Genomic DNA, 21,862 nt, shown 5'->3' on the forward strand with positions numbered 1-21,862 from the left:
TTACTGAGCAGAGAGGGAGGAAGCAGCGTGCAATTTGAGCCTTGCAGGTGGGCATCCTTCTGTGCCAGAAGTTCTTTGTCCTCTTAATAGTGAAGGGAGTGACGTGTGGAATCAAACTCTGGAACCCACGTAAGGTTACAAAGCAGGTACGCTCATTACGGCGCCGGGTGCGGGGGAGGATATCTCCTCCTAACTCGCACACAGAGAAAAGCACTGGTTACATGCTTACAGACATAACATCCACATATTCATTACGTTCCACAAAAATGGGCTGGAATTCTGAGAAACTATTAACGTATTGTCCCACCCTCTTGAGCATGCGTCCTAAAAATGTGGTGGGGGTCTCTGGCGGTCAGTGGATGAAGGCTCGTAGTCTACCTCGCTGTGAACTTCCGACCTTTTAAGGGGGGGTAGCCCGAACCAGCTCCTACTGGCGTTGTGTTGAGCTGAGACATCTGTTTCACCGTCCCATCTTCAACAACAGGAGCCTATTCTACTTTCTCATCGTTGTTTGGCAGTGAGTTTCCGTGGACTCTGCATTCTCCTCTTGAGCTTACGTGTCTGCAAGCATCTTGTCCTTCAGCGTGAATCCACTCCAGTTCTTTCCACAATATGGAAAGGCTGTTCTCATGATTCAGGAGACAGCTAGGGCTGGGGAATGGATGCATGGCACCTTAACTCTGACCAGCAAGGAAATCAGGAGAACGGAATGCAGACACTGCCAACTTCTACCGGCTCAAATCTGCTTCAAGACTCATTGCAAAGTCTCAGCTAGAAAAAGGATCACCTCAGTGTATCCAAGAAAAAGAGCAGCGCTTTTTGGGTTGGTTGGTTGGTTGTTTTATTGTGGGTGGTGTTTGTTTGTTTGTTTGTTTAATATACCACAAGACTATGCAGTTACACTGTCAGTCACCTCAGAGTGTTCCCAAAGAAGCTCATCCACGTCCTGCACACACTCCACCTGAACATCAAGTGGAGCAGGGGGTAGTCCTGCAGATGGAGTAACGCAGGAATTTTGACAGGATGTTGCTGCATGATGGAATCTCTGCATCCACTTATTCATCAAGTATCCAGCAGGAGAGCACAGAGCTCCGGAGGCATCGTTGTATCCAGTTCATCATCTGAAACCTCCGCAACCAAACTGGATGGGACCAGTCCTCTTGTGCCATCTGTCAGCTCTCCCTGAAACCAGCCATTCTCATCCACAGCTCCAAAGACGTTAAGGTGTTGTCCAGCGGTCAGAGGAAGCTCGCTTTCTGGCTCCTCATTAGGACCCTCAACAGGATTGTAGCTGTGCCGAGCTAAGAATCTTTGAAATGTTGCTGATGCTTGTCCCAGAGAATGCAGGGTGAAGGACAAAAGCTCTGCTGCTGGTTCTCCGCTCTCACTTTCAGGGCCGTCCCCTGACAGAAAGCAGCACTCAGGACTGTTCCCGTGGACCTCTTTCACGGCTTTGAGTTCAAGCTCCAAGTCTTCCAGATGACTTTGAAGACCTTTGGCCTCTTGGATGGCAGAATGGAATGCACTGGGACGATGGCTGAGATTCTTCTTTGATGGGGCAAGAGTCTCTTCGGCTGCCTCTCCCAGCTCCGTTCTGCCCTCGTCTCCAGTTGGAACTCTCTCCTAGTTGGTATCAGGATGAGCCTGCTCTGCTGCTCTCTCTTCTCTCTTGCACACTCTGTGAGAATGAGTTTCAGAAAGCACTACTCACTGACAGGAAATAAGGGGAAACTTGAAAGACTTGGCAACGTAAGTCCTGGCCGTGTACTGCCAGCAACTGATCTGGCCGCCCAGGATCCTGGCACCACAAATGCTTCGTTGCCAAATGCAGCAATGAAGTGTTCTGGGGAAAAGCCAACTCACACGTATTTTTGGCACATCCATATCACAGCACCACAGGCCAGCACCAGCGCAGACAGCAGCACAGCTGAGAACAGTACCATCGCTGCGATGTGGCGCCTTCGCGCAGATCTGCCAACAGCAGCCTTTGTGCTCGTCCCGGCATTCATCCCTGGGAGAAATGAGACAACGTCCCACGTTACCTTCACCTGCGCTACAGATAACCTCTCAGTGTGCTTCATGGACCCAGGAGATTTTCATCAGTGGGTGCCTCTGCCTCTGGCGCCCAGGCACCAGAGGACAAGAAGGACTGCTTCCACCTCTCGTTGGGTAGGGAGAGGCCGCACAGGCACTGCCCGTGTCTTCCTCTGGGCCGAGGGCTGGGGCTGTGCCCTGGGGTCTGGGCTTTGTCTGTGGGAAGCACTGCAGAGCAGAATCCCTCGCACTTTCCCCAGCGCACGCGTCCCGCGCTCTCCCGCAGGACACCCCCCCCCGGCTGAAGGTCGGGCTCCAGCCAGCACAGGGCACAGCCGGAGCCAGCCCAGGGGAGAAACACTCCTGCAGGCTCCTCCCACACAGGACCCCGCTCATCGCCCTCGGGTGGCTTTGCTCCAAAAGGGCAAAACTCACCACTCTCTGGGAACTGGGAGTGGTGGGAGCTGAGCAGCGTCACAGAGGCCTGCACGTACCTTCTCCGGCACACTGCTGGAACAACTCTCCACACCCCACTGAGGTCAGCCGTGTTCAGAGAGCCATCCCTGGCTTCTTTTACACGTGCCCTGTGCTCACACGCTCAGGTTCGGCTGCTGACCTGGCGTGCAAGAGCAGGCAGCAAGAGCCTGCAGGCACACAGTGGCTCTGGTGAGTGACACTGGATGACCACGGGACAGAAATTACCTGGCATGACAGTTGTTGGCGCTGCCTGCGTTCCTTTGCCCGAGACTGGCAGTGTGGGATGGCTGCCTTCCTGCAGTGCATCCTGCTCACTTTGTTGGTCAGTTCCTTTAGAAAGAAAGCAGGGCAGTAGGATTGGATGTGATGTGCTCTCATCGGGAACTGAGCTACTCCAGTCCCGCGCTCAGGCAAAGCCTGCTGGTCCCAGCCCCACAGATCCACTGCGACCCCCTCCGTTGCCCAAGGGCATTTGGGCCCTCCCAGGAATTGGAGGGTGCCAACCCTCTCACGCCTCTCGAGGAATCAGCTCCTATGCAAGGCCCTCACACCCTGTGCTGTGAGCGTCACCAACCATCACGTTCCACCCATCACAGGCCAGGCATCTGCAGGCTGAAATTCAAGCTCAGACAGAAGCGCCTTCACAATCAGCATCCCACCTTGTTTCCAGCATTAGCAAAGGCATCCCTGCTCGGGATGCTCCTCCTGCCTTGAACTCGCTCTAGCTGCACAGAGGGCTTTGTATGAGCAGAAGCACAGCACTCGCCAGTTGCTGCCATCTGGCTGCCAAAGCACCTCTGACAAGTAATGGTCGTGCTGGGGGAGCAGCTGCCCCCGGGCCTTGGCTGGATGCAGAAGTGGCAGCAGACCATCTCTGGTGCTTGACAGTGCCTGCAAGGCGCTACATGGAACACCACCGCAGCACGGCTCTGAGCGATCCCTTCCTGCTGTGCAGGCTACAGCTTGTCCACACACGTACATCAGACCTCAGCTCCCCAGGTCTCACAGTGAACAGACTCAAGTATACCCACCACGCGCTGCCTTCTCCATTTCCTTCACCAGTTCCTTGAGGAGACGGGATGAGCCCTGGGAGTATTCTCCTCTTTTGGGTTCATCCTTTCCTTTTTCCGGACCTTAACAGAATGCATGAAGTTAAATATCACGTGCATGAGGTTTTGAAGACCAGCAGTGAGTCAGTGAGACAAACTACTCACCGCTGGGATTCCAGCTGGGCTCCAGCGCAGGAGGAAACACATGACCGGGCAAAGCCCTCCCTGGGGGCACTCCTGCAACCAAAGACCCACGAAAAGTTTCAGTCATACGCTACAGCATCACTGAATAGCAGAGCATACGGGGGATCGTGCCATGAAATGGCACTGAAATGGGCAGTGAAAGCTCTCCAAGGAATTACAAAGCCAGGACATACCCATGCGATCTGCCGGAGTTTCAGTCCCAGAGCTCAGAGCGGAACCTGGATCACCTCCTCCAGTCACATCTGCAAACAAACGCAGGACAGAGCAACTCCCATTAAACATCCTTCCAGTCAGAATGACACAGGATGCAATTAAAGCTGGGCATTCCTTCACGACACCATTCTCTCCCTTCCACACAGGAGCACCTCGGAAACAGTTCCTGGGTGCCTGCAGGGGCACCACCATCATACAGAACTAACCCCGTGTGGAACTGCCCAGAGGAGCGCCCGCCTGGAGCTCACCCCAGCTCTAAACTCAACTGCATGGACTGGATTAAACCTAGGCTTTGGTGAGCCGCTGCCTGGAGACACAGCTGTAATCAAGGACAGCGGAGAAACGTTCCCATTGCACGTGCCCATCTCTCTCTCCCTTACTGAGCTGCGGTGATGGAAGGGGCTCAGGTAATGACATGGGGGGAAAGTTCCAAAGCTGCAGAGAGGCCAGGTGACCTGCTGGCTGGTATTCCACAGCTTTCCAAATACTTTCTCCAGGCCGTGGGAGACAATTCTCAGGGACCTCATGGAAGAACATTCGGCCCCCTGGAATTTTCTTACTGGGAGACCTCGCAGATACAGAGACAAAGCCAACGCAACGCTGACAGCACGGAGCACCCAAGAAACAACGACCATCCATGCTTCTCGGGGAGAAGAACCCGCTGGCCGGTGAAAAGCGCAACCCTTGCTGAACTAGCCCAGCCACAAAGGAACAAATATCGAGGACATGAAGCCCGGCTACTTACCTCCAGCATCCCCTTCAGGCTCAGAGGCAGGATTCTGTTCTGCTGATTCACCAGCAGGGCCTGCAGGCACAAGTGTAATCAGACACAGGTGAGGAGAGCTTCCAGCACATGTGGGGGCCTCCTTTTCCCTGAGTGGGGAAAGGTGGGCCAGGGAATGCCACGGCCCAAATACGAAGGTCTGGGCTCTCTCAGCTGAAGAGGGGCAGCGGTAACCTTCCCACTGAAATGTGGCAGCTCTCCGAGTAAAGAAATACTCATGGCTCATCTGTGCAAGCCCTTCAAGGCACAAACAGGCTTGGAAGACCTTGAGAGGGTCTTAAGCAAAATTGCACGCAAGTAAACTATGGGAGCATGAATGTTTCTGCCTCCAAGGAAACAGACACTCACAACTTACCTCTGGGTTGTCCCAGAGGCACAGGCACAAAATCCGGATCCAAACGATCATCCGGAAAGGGAGCACCAAGTTCATCTCCTAGAATCAAGAACACATGAAAGAAGGTCCCATTGGATGGTGTGATCTCCTTCTCCCTCAGTAACTGGATGTTGCTGGGCCGTGGAACGGGATGGGAGAAGGACTCAGGTCACGATTCCCAAAGTTGCAGAGTGGCCAGGATGACCTGTAGGCTGGCACCTGGCAGCGTACACAATACTCTCTCCAGGCCATGTGCCACATCCCTCACAGACCGCATGGAAGAAGATGCAGCTCCTGGGGGCTTTCTTACTGGGAGGCCTCCAATGCACAGGAAGGTCACACTGAAGCACTGGAGGAAAGCACGCCTGTCTCTTCCTCTGGGCTGTGGGCCGGGGCTCTGTGTTGGAAACTGGGATTCATCTATGGGGAGTACCATGAGCCTGGAGCAGAAATGCTCACGCTTCTCCCAGCACACATCTGCCAAGCTCTCCCCAGGACATCTCCCACGACGAAGGCTGTGCTCCAGCCAGCAAGCAGCAGAGCCATGGCCCGGCATGGCTGGAGCCAGCCCTGAGGAGCAGCGCTGCCACGGGCTCTTGCCCGGCTCCTGCGGTGCTGCCCATCGCCCCCTGCCCAACACCACCCCCCATGGAAGGCCAGCCCCAGGGAAGTGTGGCACAGGGCCGTGGGGACACAGCCTGACTTCTTGCCCCCACTGCTGCTCAGTCCGTGTCCCATCTCTGCCCACCCACCTGCTCCCGGTGCTCGCCACGGAGCAGCACAGGTCTCCCGGAAACACATGGCCATCAGTAGGAGGAAGAGGACAAAGCGGGCAGGGGCCATGGCTCCCCACACTCGCACCATGCTTCCAACACCACCGCTGCAGCCACAGTGAGCGTCGCACAGAGCAAAGCCTGCGGCACAGGACAGCGTCGCAGCCAGGCCTTGTGAGCTCACGGCACAGCACCGCACAGCCATTGGACGGGGCATTGTGACCTCACGGCTCCAAGATTCCGGGTGGCGGCTCCCCGCGGGCTGCTGCTCTTGTGATGTGCTGCACCAGGGCTGCGTGGGGCCCGTGCTTACGTCATAGAAACGCAGAATCATAGAGCGGCTTGGGGTGGAAGGGACAGCAAAGAGCTTAGAACCCCAACCCCACTGCCGTGGGCAGGGATGCCACCCACGGGGTCATGCTGCCCAGAGCCCCACCCAGCCTGGCCGTGAACACCTCCAGGGATGGAGCATCCACAGCTTCACTTGGCAAACATTTCTAGGGCTTCAACAGCCCCAGGAGGGAATTATTTCCAGCTCGGTGCACCCATGACACCTCAGGCCATTGGGGAAGAGATGCAATATGAAAATGGGGTCTGGATCAAGGACGCTATTGCACAGGTTATCCATGCGTGTCAAACGTGCTGCAATTAAGCAAGCCAAGCGGATAAAGCCTCTCCAGTATGGAGGATGATGGCTGAAATACAAACACGGGGAAGCTGACCTTCTCACAGACCTGCCAAGTCAAGTGTCACGTGCTTACGTTTTTGTTGATAGATCTGCAGTTTCATCTGTTTTCCTTCAGTTTTCCAGCACCTTGGCTAAGGACATCCCCTTTCCTGCACCAAGTATATTTCCCACACGTAGCTTGCTTCCAAGCCTGCATTTAGTAGCGGAAATTGAAGGCTTGCTGGTTGGCACCTCCCATCACCAAAGTCCCCCAAAGTGAACTCACTGCTGCTGGCAACTGGACGCTTGGTGCCGAGAGGACCGTCACCTATGGGGTCCCACCTGGGTCTCCAGAAGCTGTTGCACTTTTGGAAGCAGAGCATCCAAATACATTGCCTATATACATCCAATACAGTGTCCATACAACACTGCCATTGAATCAGAGCCTGCCACTTTCCCTATGACCAGGCAAAGTGCGTGAAGGCAAGCTGAACTGCTGAACCAGGCACCACATGGGGCTTATGTATTTGTGTCAAAAGACAGCATACATTTTCTCACTCATCTTGTCTGGCTACCTGGTGACAATAAGCCCTGCTTAGTGCTTATTTCAAAAGGGCAGCAGGTCCTCGCTGGCCACGTGCAGGGGTTTCTCAGACACATATGCCAGCGAGGTGTGGGCACAGCCGGTAGAACAGCTCCTGGTGGTAAGTTTTGGGCACAGAGCACTGCAGCGCCCGGAACAAAGCCAGCAGCAGGCAGATGAGAGTGAGGCAGATGTGGGGAAGAAGGGGGTGGAGAATGGGGCAGGTCAAACATGCCCCTACCCCATAGTGGCACGCACACACGCCGTACAGAGGGGACAATCAGGATCAGCTGCACAGCCATGGTCACGCAGGGCAGCGGGAGACCAGGAGAGGGGCACAGCAGGAACGCAGCAGCACAGACTGGGCCTGGGCCCGCTGCTCCAGGGACACCCGTCCCTACAGAGAAGCTTCCCAGGCAGTCTCGGTGCTGACTGACCCTCTGGCATTCAGCGGGCCAAATGGAAGCAAAAATAACAAGAAGAATCAGACTTAGTTTTCAATAAGAAAGATTCTAAAATGGGACTTCACTTCTTAAGTTCTTTACTACGAATAAAAGCGCAAGTCTACCCTAAATATAGCACTATTAAAATGTGTATACTTTTTTTTCTTTTTTTTTTTTTTTCCAAAAAAAATAAACCTACAACTGCTGATACCTTTTCTCGCATGTCAGGTGGGGCTGGGGCTGCAGCAGCCCTGCCTCTTCCCAGTCATGCCTGCATTGGAAGGGTCCTGGAAAATCTCACAGAATCATAGAATGGCCTGGGTTGAAAAGGACCACAATGATCATCGAGTTTCAACCCCCCGGCTATGTGCCAACCACCAGAGGATCGCCAACCACCAGAGCAGGCTGCCCAGAGCCACTTCCAGCCTGGCCTTGAATGCCTCCAGCGACGGGACATCCACAACCTCCTTGGGCAACCTGTTCCAGTGCGTCACCACCCTCTGGGTGAAAAACTTCCTCCTAATATCTAACCTAAACCACCCCTGTCTCAGTTTAAGACCATCCCTCCTTGTCCTACCACTATCCACCCTCAAAAACAGTCGTTCCCCTTCCAGTTTATACGCTCCCTTCAAGTACTGGAAGGCCACAATGAGGTCCCCCTGGAGCCTTCTCTTCGCCAAGCTAAACAAGCCCAGTTCCCTCAACCTTTCCTCATAGGAGAGGTGCTCCTGCCCTCTGATCATCTTAGTGGCCCTCCTCTGGACCCGCTCCAACAGCTCCACACCCTTCCTCTACTGGGAGCCTGTAGAGCAAATAAGGATACGGATATAAGAAACTATCGCCTTTGAAAAGGAATAATCAGAGATGAACAGGAAGCTTACCCGTGTCCTAGGCTCGCCAAAAGGGCTCCAAGAGGAGTGATCTTCAGAGAGCGATCCTTCCTCCGTGGCAGTCAGCCCTTAAATGGGGTTTAGGAGAGGTGAAGCCTGGCTCCACCCCTTCCGGTCACACAGGTGGAGTTGCAGTTCAACAGGTCTCATACAGGGCCCCAGGCCTGGGTGCAGTACTCCAGATGGGGCCTCACAAGAGCTGAGTAGAGGGGGACAACCACCTCCCTCTCCCTGCTGGCCACCTCTTTCTTAACGCAGCCCAGAACACACTTGGCCTTCCGGGCTGCCAGCACACACTGCTGGCTCACGTCCAGCTTCTAAAATCACACAACGCTGGAATGGTTTGTGTTGCATGGCTCCCTGAAGATCACAGAACCACTGGATTTTTGTACGCTGGAAGTGTCCTTGAAGATCACAGAACAATAGGATGGCTTGTGTTGAAAACGTCCCTGAAGATCACAGCACAGTAGACTATCCTTGGTACACTATCATTGGTAGAGGGCCTCGAGGATTTGGCAGTACCTGAGAGGCATCCCAACCCAGAGGAGATGCTGGTCATAACCTCCACCACCTCTCTGGGCAACCCATCCCAGAGCTCCCCCACCCTTACCGTAAAGGTCTTCCACATGTTTGCATGGAACTTCCTGTGCTCAAGTTCTAGGCCACTGCTCATTGTCCTCCGCTACGCACCACCGAGAAGAGCCTGGCCTCATCCATTTTCCTCCCACTTCCCTTCAGATATTGATTAACACTCGCTTTGAATCTCTAGTTATAGGGTCTGAGACGATGGAGATCTGCCGGCTACTTTTCCATACCAGCCCCCTCGCATGGCAAAATCTTCTGGTTCTTTCTACCAGTTGTGCAAACCCCAGAACTTGCTGGACTCACGGATTCCACGCTACCCCACCTGAGCCGTGATTCGTGTTCACGCGTCCCAGGCTGTCAGACGACGATTGACCCCAGGATTGTTCCTGGGCAGTGGGGCGCAAAGCAGGAGTCAGATACAACTAGGGCATCCCCTAATGTTCCAATTCATTGCCCCTTGCTACCCAGAGGCAAGCAGGGGCAAGGGAAGAGGAGGAGTACCTCCACGTACCGGTCCTCCGCCTTTTGTCTCAGGAGAAGTGGTGCACCGAGAGGCCTGAGAGAAGGGGGAGAGAAGGTGTGGCAGTTGCACCGCCACAGTTGACACAGGCACTCCAGGCTTTAGGTAACAACTGTCCAGGAAGTCAGAACACCAAACCTTCCTTCCAAATGAGCCCAACACAGAGTTTTACTGAGCAGAGAGGGAGGAAGCAGCGTGCAATTTGAGCCTTGCAGGTGGGCATCCTTCTGTGCCAGAAGTTCTTTGTCCTCTTAATAGTGAAGGGAGTGACGTGTGGAATCAAACTCTGGAACCCACGTAAGGTTACAAAGCAGGTACGCTCATTACGGCGCCGGGTGCGGGGGGGGATATCTCCTCCTAACTCGCACACAGAGAAAAGCACTGGTTACATACTTACAGACATAACATCCACATATTCATTACGTTCCACAAAAATGGGCTGGAATTCTGAGAAACTATTAACGTATTGTCCCACCCTCTTGAGCACGCGTCCTAAAAATGTGGTGGGGGTCTCTGGCGGTCAGTGGATGAAGGCTCGTAGTCTACCTCGCTGTGAACTTCCGACCTTTTAAGGGGGGGTAGCCCGAACCAGCTCCTACTGGCGTTGTGTTGAGCTGAGACATCTGTTTCACCGTCCCATCTTCAACAACAGGAGCCTATTCTACTTTCTCATCGTTGTTTGGCAGCGAGTTTCCATGGACTCTGCATTCTCTTCCTTGAGCTTACGTGTCTGCAAGCATCTTGTCCTTCAGCGTGAATCCACTCCAGTTCTTTCCACAATATGGAAAGGCTGTTCTCATGATTCAGGAGACAGCTAGGGCTGGGGAATGGATGCATGGCACCTTAACTCTGACCAGCAAGGAAATCAGGAGAACGGAATGCAGACACTGCCAACTTCTACCGGCTCAAATCTGCTTCAAGACTCATTGCAAAGTCTCAGCTAGAAAAAGGATCACCTCAGTGTATCCAAGAAAAAGAGCAGCGCTTTTTGGGTTGGTTGGTTGGTTGTTTTATTGTGGGTGGTGTTTGTTTGTTTGTTTGTTTAATATACCACAAGACTATGCAGTTACACTGTCAGTCACCTCAGAGTGTTCCCAAAGGAGCTCATCCACGTCCTGCACACACTCCACCTGAACATCAAGTGGAGCAGGGGGTAGTCCTGCAGATGGAGTAACGCAGGAATTTTGACAGGATGTTGCTGCATGATGGAATCTCTGCATCCACTTATTCATCAAGTATCCAGCAGGAGAGCACAGAGCTCCGGAGGCATCGTTGTATCCAGTTCATCATCTGAAACCTCCGCAACCAAACTGGATGGGACCAGTCCTCTTGTGCCATCTGTCAGCTCTCCCTGAAACCAGCCATTCTCATCCACAGCTCCAAAGACGTTAAGGTGTTGTCCAGCGGTCAGAGGAAGCTCGCTTTCTGGCTCCTCATTAGGACCCTCAACAGGATTGTAGCTGTGCCGAGCTAAGAATCTTTGAAATGTTGCTGATGCTTGTCCCAGAGAATGCAGGGTGAAGGACAAAAGCTCTGCTGCTGGTTCTCCGCTCTCACTTTCAGGGCCGTCCCCTGACAGAAAGCAGCACTCAGGACTGTTCCCGTGGACCTCTTTCACGGCTTTGAGTTCAAGCTCCAAGTCTTCCAGATGACTTTGAAGACCTTTGGCCTCTTGGATGGCAGAATGGAATGCACTGGGACGATGGCTGAGATTCTTCTTTGATGGGGCAAGAGTCTCTTCGGCTGCCTCTCCCAGCTCCGTTCTGCCCTCGTCTCCAGTTGGAACTCTCTCCTAGTTGGTATCAGGATGAGCCTGCTCTGCTGCTCTCTCTTCTCTCTTGCACACTCTGTGAGAATGAGTTTCAGAAAGCACTACTCACTGACAGGAAATAAGGGGAAACTTGAAAGACTTGGCAACGTAAGTCCTGGCCGTGTACTGCCAGCAACTGATCTGGCCGCCCAGGATCCTGGCACCACAAATGCTTCGTTGCCAAATGCAGCAATGAAGTGTTCTGGGGAAAAGCCAACTCACACGTATTTTTGGCACATCCATATCACAGCACCACAGGCCAGCACCAGCGCAGACAGCAGCACAGCTGAGAACAGTACCATCGCTGCAATGTGGCGCCTTCGCGCAGATCTGCCAACAGCAGCCTTTGTGCTCGTCCCGGCATTCATCCCTGGGAGAAACGAGACAACGTCCCACGTTACCTTCACCTGCGCTACAGATAACCTCTCAGTGTGCTTCATGGACCCAGGAGATTTTCATCAGTGGGTGCCTCTGCCTCTGGCGCCCAGGCACCAGAGGACAAGAAGGACTGCTTCCACCTCTCGTTGGGTAGGGAGAGGCCGCACAGGCACTGCCCGTGTCTTCCTCTGGGCCGAGGGCTGGGGCTGTGCCCTGGGGTCTGGGCTTTGTCTGTGGGAAGCACTGCAGAGCAGAATCCCTCGCACTTTCCCCAGCGCACGCGTCCCGCGCTCTCCCGCAGGACACCCCCCCCCGGCTGAAGGTCGGGCTCCAGCCAGCACAGGGCACAGCCGGAGCCAGCCCAGGGGAGAAACACTCCTGCAGGCTCCTCCCACACAGGACCCCGCTCATCGCCCTCGGGTGGCTTTGCTCCAAAAGGGCAAAAACTCACCACTCTCTGGGAACTGGGAGTGGTGGGAGCTGAGCAGCGTCACAGAGGCCTGCACGTACCTTCTCCGGCACACTGCTGGAACAACTCTCCACACCCCACTGAGGTCAGCCGTGTTCAGAGAGCCATCCCTGGCTTCTTTTACACGTGCCCTGTGCTCACACGCTCAGGTTCGGCTGCTGACCTGGCGTGCAAGAGCAGGCAGCAAGAGCCTGCAGGCACACAGTGGCTCTGGTGAGTGACACTGGATGACCACGGGACAGAAATTACCTGGCATGACAGTTGCTGGCGCTGCCTGCGTTCCTTTGCCCGAGACTGGCAGTGTGGGATGGCTGCCTTCCTGCAGTGCATCCTGCTCACTTTGTTGGTCAGTTCCTTTAGAAAGAAAGCAGGGCAGTAGGATTGGATGTGATGTGCTCTCATCGGGAACTGAGCTACTCCAGTCCCGCGCTCAGGCAAAGCCTGCTGGTCCCAGCCCCACAGATCCACTGCGACCCCCTCCGTTGCCCAAGGGCATTTGGGCCCTCCCAGGAATTGGAGGGTGCCAACCCTCTCACGCCTCTCGAGGAATCAGCTCCTATGCAAGGCCCTCACACCCTGTGCTGTGAGCGTCACCAACCATCACGTTCCACCCATCACAGGCCAGGCATCTGCAGGCTGAAATTCAAGCTCAGACAGAAGTGCCTTCAGAATCAGCATCCCACCTTGTTTCCAGCATTAGCAAAGGCATCCCTGCTCGGGATGCTCCTCCTGCCTTGAACTCGCTCTAGCTGCACAGAGGGCTTTGTATGAGCAGAAGCACAGCACTCGCCAGTTGCTGCCATCTGGCTGCCAAAGCACCTCTGACAAGTAATGGTCGTGCTGGGGGAGCAGCTGCCCCCGGGCCTTGGCTGGATGCAGAAGTGGCAGCAGACCATCTCTGGTGCTTGACAGTGCCTGCAAGGCGCTACATGGAACACCACCGCAGCACGGCTCTGAGCGATCCCTTCCTGCTGTGCAGGCTACAGCTTGTCCACACACGTACATCAGACCTCAGCTTCCCAAGTCTCACAGTGAACAGACTCAAGTATACCCACCACGCGCTGCCTTCTCCATTTCCTTCACCAGTTCCTTGAGGAGACGGGATGAGCCCTGGGAGTATTCTCCTCTTTTGGGTTCATCCTTTCCTTTTTCCGGACCTTAACAGAATGCATGAAGTTAAATATCACGTGCATGAGGTTTTGAAGACCAGCAGTGAGTCAGTGAGACAAACTACTCACCGCTGGGATTCCAGCTGGGCTCCAGCGCAGGAGGAAACACATGACCGGGCAAAGCCCTCCCTGGGGGCACTCCTGCAACCAAAGACCCACGAAAAGTTTCAGTCATACGCTACAGCATCACTGAATAGCGGAGCATACGGGGGATCGTGCCATGAAATGGCACTGAAATGGGCTGTGAAAGCTCTCCAAGGAATTACAAAGCCAGGACATACCCATGCGATCTGCCGGAGTTTCAGTCCCAGAGCTCAGAGCGGAACCTGGATCACCTCCTCCAGTCACATCTGCAAACAATCGCAGGACAGAGCAACTCCCATTAAACATCCTTCCAGTCAGAATGACACAGGATGCAATTAAAGCTGGGCATTCCTTCACGACACCATTCTCTCCCTTCCACACAGGAGCACCTCGGAAACAGTTCCTGGGTGCCTGCAGGGGCACCACCATCATACAGAACTAACCCCGTGTGGAACTACCCAGAGGAGCGCCCGCCTGGAGCTCACCCCAGCTCTAAACTCAACTGCATGGACTGGATTAAACCTAGGCTTTGGTGAGCCGCTGCCTGGAGACACAGCTGTAATCAAGGACAGCGGAGAAACGTTCCCATTGCACGTGCCCATCTCTCTCTCCCTTACTGAGCTGCGGTGATGGAAGGGGCTCAGGTAATGACATGGGGGGAAAGTTCCAAAGCTGCAGAGAGGCCAGGTGACCTGCTGGCTGGTATTCCACAGCTTTCCAAATACTTTCTCCAGGCCGTGGGAGACAATTCTCAGGGACCTCATGGAAGAACATTCGGCCCCCTGGAATTTTCTTACTGGGAGACCTCGCAGATACAGAGACAAAGCCAACGCAACGCTGACAGCACGGAGCACCCAAGAAACAACGACCATCCATGCTTCTCGGGGAGAAGAACCCGCTGGCCGGTGAAAAGCGCAACCCTTGCTGAACTAGCCCAGCCACAAAGGAACAAATATCGAGGACGTGAAGCCCGGCTACTTACCTCCAGCATCCCCTTCAGGCTCAGAGGCAGGATTCTGTTCTGCTGATTCACCAGCAGGGCCTGCAGGCACAAGTGTAATCAGACACAGGTGAGGAGAGCTTCCAGCACACGTGGGGGCCTCCTTTTCCCTGAGTGGGGAAAGGTGGGCCAGGGAATGCCACGGCCCAAATACGAAGGTCTGGGCTCTCTCAGCTGAAGAGGGGCAGCGGTAACCTTCCCACTGAAATGTGGCAGCTCTCCGAGTAAAGAAATACTCATGGCTCATCTGTGCAAGCCCTTCAAGGCACAAACAGGCTTGGAAGACCTTGAGAGGGTCTTAAGCAAAATTGCACGCAAGTAAACTATGGGAGCATGAATGTTTCTGCCTCCAAGGAAACAGACACTCACAACTTACCTCTGGGTTGTCCCAGAGGCACAGGCACAAAATCCGGATCCAAACGATCATCCGGAAAGGGAGCACCAAGTTCATCTCCTAGAATCAAGAACACATGAAAGAAGGTCCCATTGGATGGTGTGATCTCCTTCTCCCTCAGTAACTGGATGTTGCTGGGCCGTGGAACGGGATGGGAGAAGGACTCAGGCCACGATTCCCAAAGTTGCAGAGTGGCCAGGATGACCTGTAGGCTGGCACCTGGCAGCGTACACAATACTCTCTCCAGGCCATGTGCCACATCCCTCACGGACCGCATGGAAGAAGATGCAGCTCCTGGGGGCTTTCTTACTGGGAGGCCTCCAATGCACAGGAAGGTCACACTGAAGCACTGGAGGAAAGCACGCCTGTCTCTTCCTCTGGGCTGTGGGCCGGGGCTCTGTGTTGGAAACTGGGATTCATCGGGGTACGGGGAGTACCATGAGCCTAGAGCAGAAATGCTCACGCTTCTCCCAGCACACATCTGCCAAGCTCTCCCCAGGACATCTCCCACGACGAAGGCTGTGCTCCAGCCAGCAAGCAGCAGAGCCATGGCCCGGCATGGCTGGAGCCAGCCCTGAGGAGCAGCGCTGCCACGGGCTCTTGCCCGGCTCCTGCGGTGCTGCCCATCGCCCCCTGCCCAACACCACCCCCCATGGAAGGCCAGCCCCAGGGAAGTGTGGCACAGGGCCGTGGGGACACAGCCTGACTTCTTGCCCCCACTGCTGCTCAGTCCGTGTCCCATCTCTGCCCACCCACCTGCTCCCGGTGCTCGCCACGGAGCAGCACAGGTCTCCCGGAAACACATGGCCATCAGTAGGAGGAAGAGGACAAGCGGGCAGGGGCCATGGCTCCCCACACTCGCACCATGCTTCCAACACCACCGCTGCAGCCACAGTGAGCGTCGCACAGAGCAAAGCCTGCGGCACAGGACAGCGTCGCAGCCAGGCCTTGTGAGCTCACGGCACAGCACCGCACAGCCATTGGACGGGGCATTGTGACCTCACGGCTCCGAGATTCCGGGTGGTGGCTCCCCGCGGGCTGCTGCTCTTGTGATGTGCTGCACCAGGGCTGCGTGGGGCCCGTGCTTACGTCATAGAAACGCAGAATCATAGAGCGGCTTGGGGTGGAAGGGACAGCAAAGAGCTTAGAACCCCAACCCCACTGCCGTGGGCAGGGATGCCACCCACGGGGTCATGCTGCCCAGAGCCCCACCCAGCCTGGCCGTGAACACCTCCAGGGATGGAGCATCCACAGCTTCACTTGGCAAACATTTCTAGGGCTTCAACAGCCCCAGGAGGGAATTATTTCCAGCTCGGTGCACCCATGACACCTCAGGCCATTGGGGAAGAGATGCAATATGAAAATGGGTCTGGATCAAGGACGCTATTGCACAGGTTATCCATGCGTGTCAAACGTGCTGCAATTAAGCAAGCCAAGCGGATAAAGCCTCTCCAGTATGGAGGATGATGGCTGAAATACAAACACGGGGAAGCTGACCTTCTCACAGACCTGCCAAGTCAAGTGTCACGTGCTTACGTTTTTGTTGATAGATCTGCAGTTTCATCTGTTTTCCTTCAGTTTTCCAGCACCTTGGCTAAGGACATCCCCTTTCCTGCACCAAGTATATTTCCCACACGTAGCTTGCTTCCAAGCCTGCATTTAGTAGCGGAAATTGAAGGCTTGCTGGTTGGCACCTCCCATCACCAAAGTCCCCCAAAGTGAACTCACTGCTGCTGGCAACTGGACGCTTGGTGCCGAGAGGACCGTCACCTATGGGGTCCCACCTGGGTCTCCAGAAGCTGTTGCACTTTTGGAAGCAGAGCATCCAAATACATTGCCTATATACATCCAATACAGTGTCCATACAACACTGCCATTGAATCAGAGCCTGCCACTTTCCCTATGACCAGGCAAAGTGCGTGAAGGCAAGCTGAACTGCTGAACCAGGCACCACATGGGGCTTATGTATTTGTGTCAAAAGACAGCATACATTTTCTCACTCATCTTGTCTGGCTACCTGGTGACAATAAGCCCTGCTTAGTGCTTATTTCAAAAGGGCAGCAGGTCCTCGCTGGCCACGTGCAGGGGTTTCTCAGACACATATGCCAGCGAGGTGTGGGCACAGCCGGTTAGAAACAGCTCCTGGTGGTAAGTTTTGGGCACAGAGCACTGCAGCGCCCGGAAAAAGCCAGCAGCAGGCAGATGAGAGTGAGGCAGATGTGGGGAAGAAGGGGGTGGAGAATGGGGCAGGTCAAACATGCCCCTACCCATAGTGGCACGCACACACGCCGTACAGAGGGGACAATCAGGATCAGCTGCACAGCCATGGTCACGCAGGGCAGCGGGAGACCAGGAGAGGGGCACAGCAGGAACGCAGCAGCACAGACTGGGCCTGGGCCCGCTGCTCCAGGGACACCCGTCCCCTACAGAGAAGCTTCCCAGGCAGTCTCGGTGCTGACTGACCCTCTGGCATTCAGCGGCCAAATGGAAGCAAAAATAACAAGAAGAATCAGACTTAGTTTTCAATAAGAAAGATTCTAAAATGGGACTTCACTTCTTAAGTCTTTACTACGAATAAAAGCGCAAGTCTACCCTAAATATAGCACTATTAAAATGTGTATACTTTTTTTTTTTTTTTTTTTCCAAAAAAATAAACCTACAACTGCTGATACCTTTTCTCGCATGTCAGGTGGGGCTGGGGCTGCAGCAGCCCTGCCTCTTCCCAGGTCATGCCTGCATTGGAAGGGTCCTGGAAAATCTCACAGAATCATAGAATGGCCTGGGTTGAAAAGGACCACAATGACCATCGAGTTTCAACCCCCCGGCTATGTGCCAACCACCAGAGGATCGCCAACCACAGAGCAGGCTGCCCAGAGCCACTTCCAGCCTGGCCTTGAATGCCTCCAGCGACGGGACATCCACAACCTCCTTGGGCAACCTGTTCCAGTGCGTCACCCACCCTCTGGGTGAAAAACTTCCTCCTAATATCTAACCTAAACCACCCCTGTCTCAGTTTAAGACCATCCCCTCCTTGTCCTACCACTATCCACCCTCAAAAACAGTCGTTCCCCTTCCAGTTTATACGCTCCCTTCAAGTACTGGAAGGCCACAATGAGGTCCCCCTGGAGCCTTCTCTTCGCCAAGCTAAACAAGCCCAGTTTCCCTCAACCTTTTCCTCATAGGAGAGGTGCTCCTGCCCTCTGATCATCTTAGTGGCCCTCCTCTGGACCCGCTCCAACAGCTCCACACCCTTCCTCTACTGGGAGCCTGTAGAGCAAATAAGGATACGGATATATAGAAACTATCGCCTTTGAAAAGGAAATAATCAGAATGAACAGGAAGCTTACCCGTGTCCTAGGCTCGCCAAAAGGGCTCCAAGAGGAGTGATCTTCAGAGAGCGATCCTTCCTCCGTGGCAGTCAGCCCTTAAATGGGTTTAGGAGAGGTGAAGCCTGGCTCCACCCCTTCCGGTCACACAGGTGGAGTTGCAGTTCAACAGGTCTCATACAGGGCCCCAGGCCTGGGTGCAGTACTCCAGATGGGGCCTCACAAGAGCTGAGTAGAGGGGGACAACCACCTCCCTCTCCCTGCTGGCCACCTCTTTCTTTAACGCAGCCCAGAACACACTTGGCCTTCCGGGCTGCCAGCACACACTGCTGGCTCACGTCCAGCTTCTAAAATCACACAACGCTGGAATGGTTTGTGTTGCATGGCTCCCTGAAGATCACAGAACCACTGGATTTTTGTACGCTTGGAGGTGTCCTGAAGATCACAGAACAATAGGATGGCTTGTGTTGAAAACGTCCCTGAAGATCACAGCACAGTAGAATATCCTTGGTACACTATCATTGGTAGAGGGCCTCGATGATTTGGCAGTACCTGAGAGGCATCCCAACCCAGAGGAGATGCTGGTCATAACCTCCACCACCTCTCTGGGCAACCCAGTCCCAGGGCTCCCCCACCCTTACCGTAAATAAGGTCTTCCACATGTTTGCATGGAACTTCCTGTGCTCAAGTTCTAGGCCACTGCTCATTGTCCTCCGCTACGCACCACCGAGAAGAGCCTGGCCTCATCCATTTTCCTCCCACTTCCCTTCAGATATTGATTAAACACTCGCTTTGAATCTCTAGTTATAGGGTCTGAGACGATGGAGATCTGACGGCTACTTTTCCATACCAGCCCCTCGCATGGCAAAATCTTCTGGTTCTTTCTACCAGTTGTTGCAAACCCCAGAACTTGCTGGACTCACGGATTCCACGCTACCCTCACCTGAGCCGTGATTCGTGTTCACGCGTCCCAGGCTGTCAGACGACGATTGACCCCAGGATTGTTCCTGGGCAGTGGGGCGCAAAGCAGGAGTCAGATACAACTAGGGCATCCCCTAATGTTCCAATTCATTGCCCCTTGCTACCCAGAGGCAAGCAGGGGCAAGGGAAGAGGAGGAGTACCTCCACGTACCGGTCCTCCGCCTTTTGTCTCAGGAGAAGTGGTGCACCGAGAGGCCTGAGAGAAGGGGGAGAGAAGGTGTGGCAGTTGCACCGCCACAGTTGACACAGGCACTCCAGGCTTTAGGTAACAACTGTCCAGGAAGTCAGAACACCAAACCTTCCTTCCAAATGAGCCCAACACAGAGTTTTACTGAGCAGAGAGGGAGGAAGCAGCGTGCAATTTGAGCCTTGCAGGTGGGCATCCTTCTGTGCCAGAAGTTCTTTGTCCTCTTAATAGTGAAGGGAGTGACGTGTGGAATCAAACTCTGGAACCCACGTAAGGTTACAAAGCAGGTACGCTCATTACGGCGCCGGGTGCGGGGGGGGATATCTCCTCCTAACTCGCACACAGAGAAAAGCACTGGTTACATACTTACAGACATAACATCCACATATTCATTACGTTCCACAAAAATGGGCTGGAATTCTGAGAAACTATTAACGTATTGTCCCACCCTCTTGAGCACGCGTCCTAAAAATGTGGTGGGGGTCTCTGGCGGTCAGTGGATGAAGGCTCGTAGTCTACCTCGCTGTGAACTTCCGACCTTTTAAGGGGGGGTAGCCCGAACCAGCTCCTACTGGCGTTGTGTTGAGCTGAGACATCTGTTTCACCGTCCCATCTTCAACAACAGGAGCCTATTCTACTTTCTCATCGTTGTTTGGCAGCGAGTTTCCGTGGACTCTGCATTCTCTTCTTGAGCTTACGTGTCTGCAAGCATCTTGTCCTTCAGCGTGAATCCACTCCAGTTCTTTCCACAATATGGAAAGGCTGTTCTCATGATTCAGGAGACAGCTAGGGCTGGGGAATGGATGCATGGCACCTTAACTCTGACCAGCAAGGAAATCAGGAGAACGGAATGCAGACACTGCCAACTTCTACCGGCTCAAATCTGCTTCAAGACTCATTGCAAAGTCTCAGCTAGAAAAAGGATCACCTCAGTGTATCCAAGAAAAAGAGCAGCGCTTTTTGGGTTGGTTGGTTGGTTGTTTTATTGTGGGTGGTGTTTGTTTGTTTGTTTAATATACCACAAGACTATGCAGTTACACTGTCAGTCACCTCAGAGTGTTCCCAAAGGAGCTCATCCACGTCCTGCACACACTCCACCTGAACATCAAGTGGAGCAGGGGGTAGTCTTGCAGATGGAGTAACGCAGGAATTTTGACAGGATGTTGCTGCATGATGGAATCTCTGCATCCACTTATTCATCAAGTATCCAGCAGGAGAGCACAGAGCTCCGGAGGCATCGTTGTATCCAGTTCATCATCTGAACCTCCGCAACCAAACTGGATGGGACCAGTCCTCTTGTGCCATCTGTCAGCTCTCCCTGAAACCAGCCATTCTCATCCACAGCTCCAAAGACGTTAAGGTGTTGTCCAGCGGTCAGAGGAAGCTCGCTTTCTGGCTCCTCATTAGGACCCTCAACAGGATTGTAGCTGTGCCGAGCTAAGAATCTTTGAAATGTTGCTGATGCTTGTCCCAGAGAATGCAGGGTGAAGGACAAAAGCTCTGCTGCTGGTTCTCCGCTCTCACTTTCAGGGCCGTCCCCTGACAGAAAGCAGCACTCAGGACTGTTCCCGTGGACCTCTTTCACGGCTTTGAGTTCAAGCTCCAAGTCTTCCAGATGACTTTGAAGACCTTTGGCCTCTTGGATGGCAGAATGGAATGCACTGGGACGATGGCTGAGAGTCTTCTTTGATGGGGCAAGAGTCTCTTCGGCTGCCTCTCCCAGAGCTCCGTTCTGCCCTCGTCTCCAGTTGGAACTCTCTCCTAGTTGGTATCAGGATGAGCCTGCTCTGCTGCTCTCTCTTCTCTCTTGCACACTCTGTGAGAATGAGTTTCAGAAAGCACTACTCACTGACAGGAAATAAGGGGAAACTTGAAAAGACTTGGCAACGTAAGTCCTGGCCGTGTACTGCAGCAACTGATCTGGCCGCCCAGGATCTGGCACACACAAATGCTTCGTTGCCAAATGCGCAATAAAGTGTTCTGGGGAAAAGCCAACTCACACGTATTTTTGGCACATCCATATCACAGCACCACAGGCCAGCACCAGCGCAGACAGCAGCACAGCTGAGAGAACAGTACCATCGCTGCGATGTGGCGCCTTCGCGCAGATCTGCAACAGCAGCCTTGTGCTCGTCCCGGCATTCATCCCTGGAGAAAACGAGGACAACGTCCCACGTTACCTTCACCTGCGCTACAGATAACCTCTCAGTGTGCTTCATGGACCCAGGAGATTTCATCAGTGGGTGCCTCTGCCTCTGGCGACAGGCAACAGAGGACAAGAAGGACTGCTTCCACCTCTCGTTGGGTAGGGAGAGGCCGCACAGGCACTGCCCGTGTTTCCTCGGGCCGAGGGCTGGGGCGGTGCCCTGGGGTCTGGGCTTTGTCTGTGGGAAGCATGCAGAGCAGAATCCTCGCACTTTCCCAGCGCACGCGTCCCGCGCTCTCCCGCAGGACACCCCCCCCCGGCTG

At 54.2% G+C, this 21,862-nt stretch overlaps 2 protein-coding genes across 4 annotated transcripts; both read right to left on the bottom strand.

Annotated features, from left to right (window-relative positions):
• Positions 1-1,040: 1,040 nt before the first annotated feature.
• LOC121107477 (collagen alpha-1(I) chain-like) lies at positions 1,041-11,198 on the bottom strand. Of its 2 annotated transcripts, XM_040651915.2 has the most exons (10): positions 8,482-11,198; positions 6,669-6,785; positions 5,117-5,194; positions 4,723-4,782; positions 3,938-4,006; positions 3,726-3,797; positions 3,543-3,644; positions 2,737-2,841; positions 1,864-2,011; positions 1,041-1,678 (listed from the first exon to the last, which is right to left on the bottom strand). In XM_040651915.2, exons 2-10 carry the CDS (start codon positions 6,694-6,696, stop codon positions 1,624-1,626), a joined length of 717 nt encoding a protein of 238 aa, XP_040507849.1. In that variant the 5' UTR covers positions 6,697-6,785; positions 8,482-11,198; the 3' UTR covers positions 1,041-1,623. The 2 variants fall into 2 exon arrangements, with proteins under 2 accessions (XP_040507849.1, XP_040507848.1); XM_040651914.2 differs by lacking the exons at positions 6,669-6,785; positions 8,482-11,198 and adding an exon at positions 5,887-6,090.
• LOC121107480 (collagen alpha-1(I) chain-like) lies at positions 9,739-16,531 on the bottom strand. Of its 2 annotated transcripts, none has more exons than XM_040651921.1 (9): positions 16,436-16,531; positions 14,882-14,959; positions 14,488-14,547; positions 13,703-13,771; positions 13,491-13,562; positions 13,308-13,409; positions 12,502-12,606; positions 11,628-11,775; positions 9,739-11,442 (listed from the first exon to the last, which is right to left on the bottom strand). In XM_040651921.1, exons 1-9 carry the CDS (start codon positions 16,461-16,463, stop codon positions 11,388-11,390), a joined length of 717 nt encoding a protein of 238 aa, XP_040507855.1. In that variant the 5' UTR covers positions 16,464-16,531; the 3' UTR covers positions 9,739-11,387. The 2 variants fall into 2 exon arrangements, with proteins under 2 accessions (XP_040507855.1, XP_040507854.1); XM_040651920.2 differs by lacking the exon at positions 16,436-16,531 and adding an exon at positions 15,656-15,757.
• Between the last annotated feature and the right edge of the window lie 5,331 nt (positions 16,532-21,862).

The sequence above is a fragment of the Gallus gallus genome, chromosome 23, assembly GCF_016699485.2.
Source record: "Gallus gallus isolate bGalGal1 chromosome 23, bGalGal1.mat.broiler.GRCg7b, whole genome shotgun sequence".
NCBI lineage: Eukaryota > Metazoa > Chordata > Aves > Galliformes > Phasianidae > Gallus > Gallus gallus.

Excerpts from the sequence above, each read along its gene's own strand:
- LOC121107477 (XM_040651914.2), bottom strand. The coding sequence starts at position 5,998 with ATGGTGCGAGTGTGGGGAGCCATGGCCCCTGCCCGCTTTGTCCTCTTC. Across the intron at positions 4,783-5,116 it reads GCCTCTGGGACAACCCAGAG|GCCCTGCTGGTGAATCAGCA; the intron begins GTAAGTTGTGAG and ends TTGTGCCTGCAG. Across the intron at positions 2,012-2,736 it reads GCCAACAACTGTCATGCCAG|GGATGAATGCCGGGACGAGC; the intron begins GTAATTTCTGTC and ends CATTTCTCCCAG.
- LOC121107480 (XM_040651920.2), bottom strand. The coding sequence starts at position 15,710 with ATGGCCATGTGTTTCCGGGAGACCTGTGCTGCTCCGTGGCGAGCACCG. Across the intron at positions 13,410-13,490 it reads GCCCAGCTGGAATCCCAGCG|GTCCGGAAAAAGGAAAGGAT; the intron begins GTGAGTAGTTTG and ends CATTCTGTTAAG. Across the intron at positions 11,443-11,627 it reads TGGATGTGCCAAAAATACGT|AGTGTGCAAGAGAGAAGAGA; the intron begins GTGAGTTGGCTT and ends TCATTCTCACAG.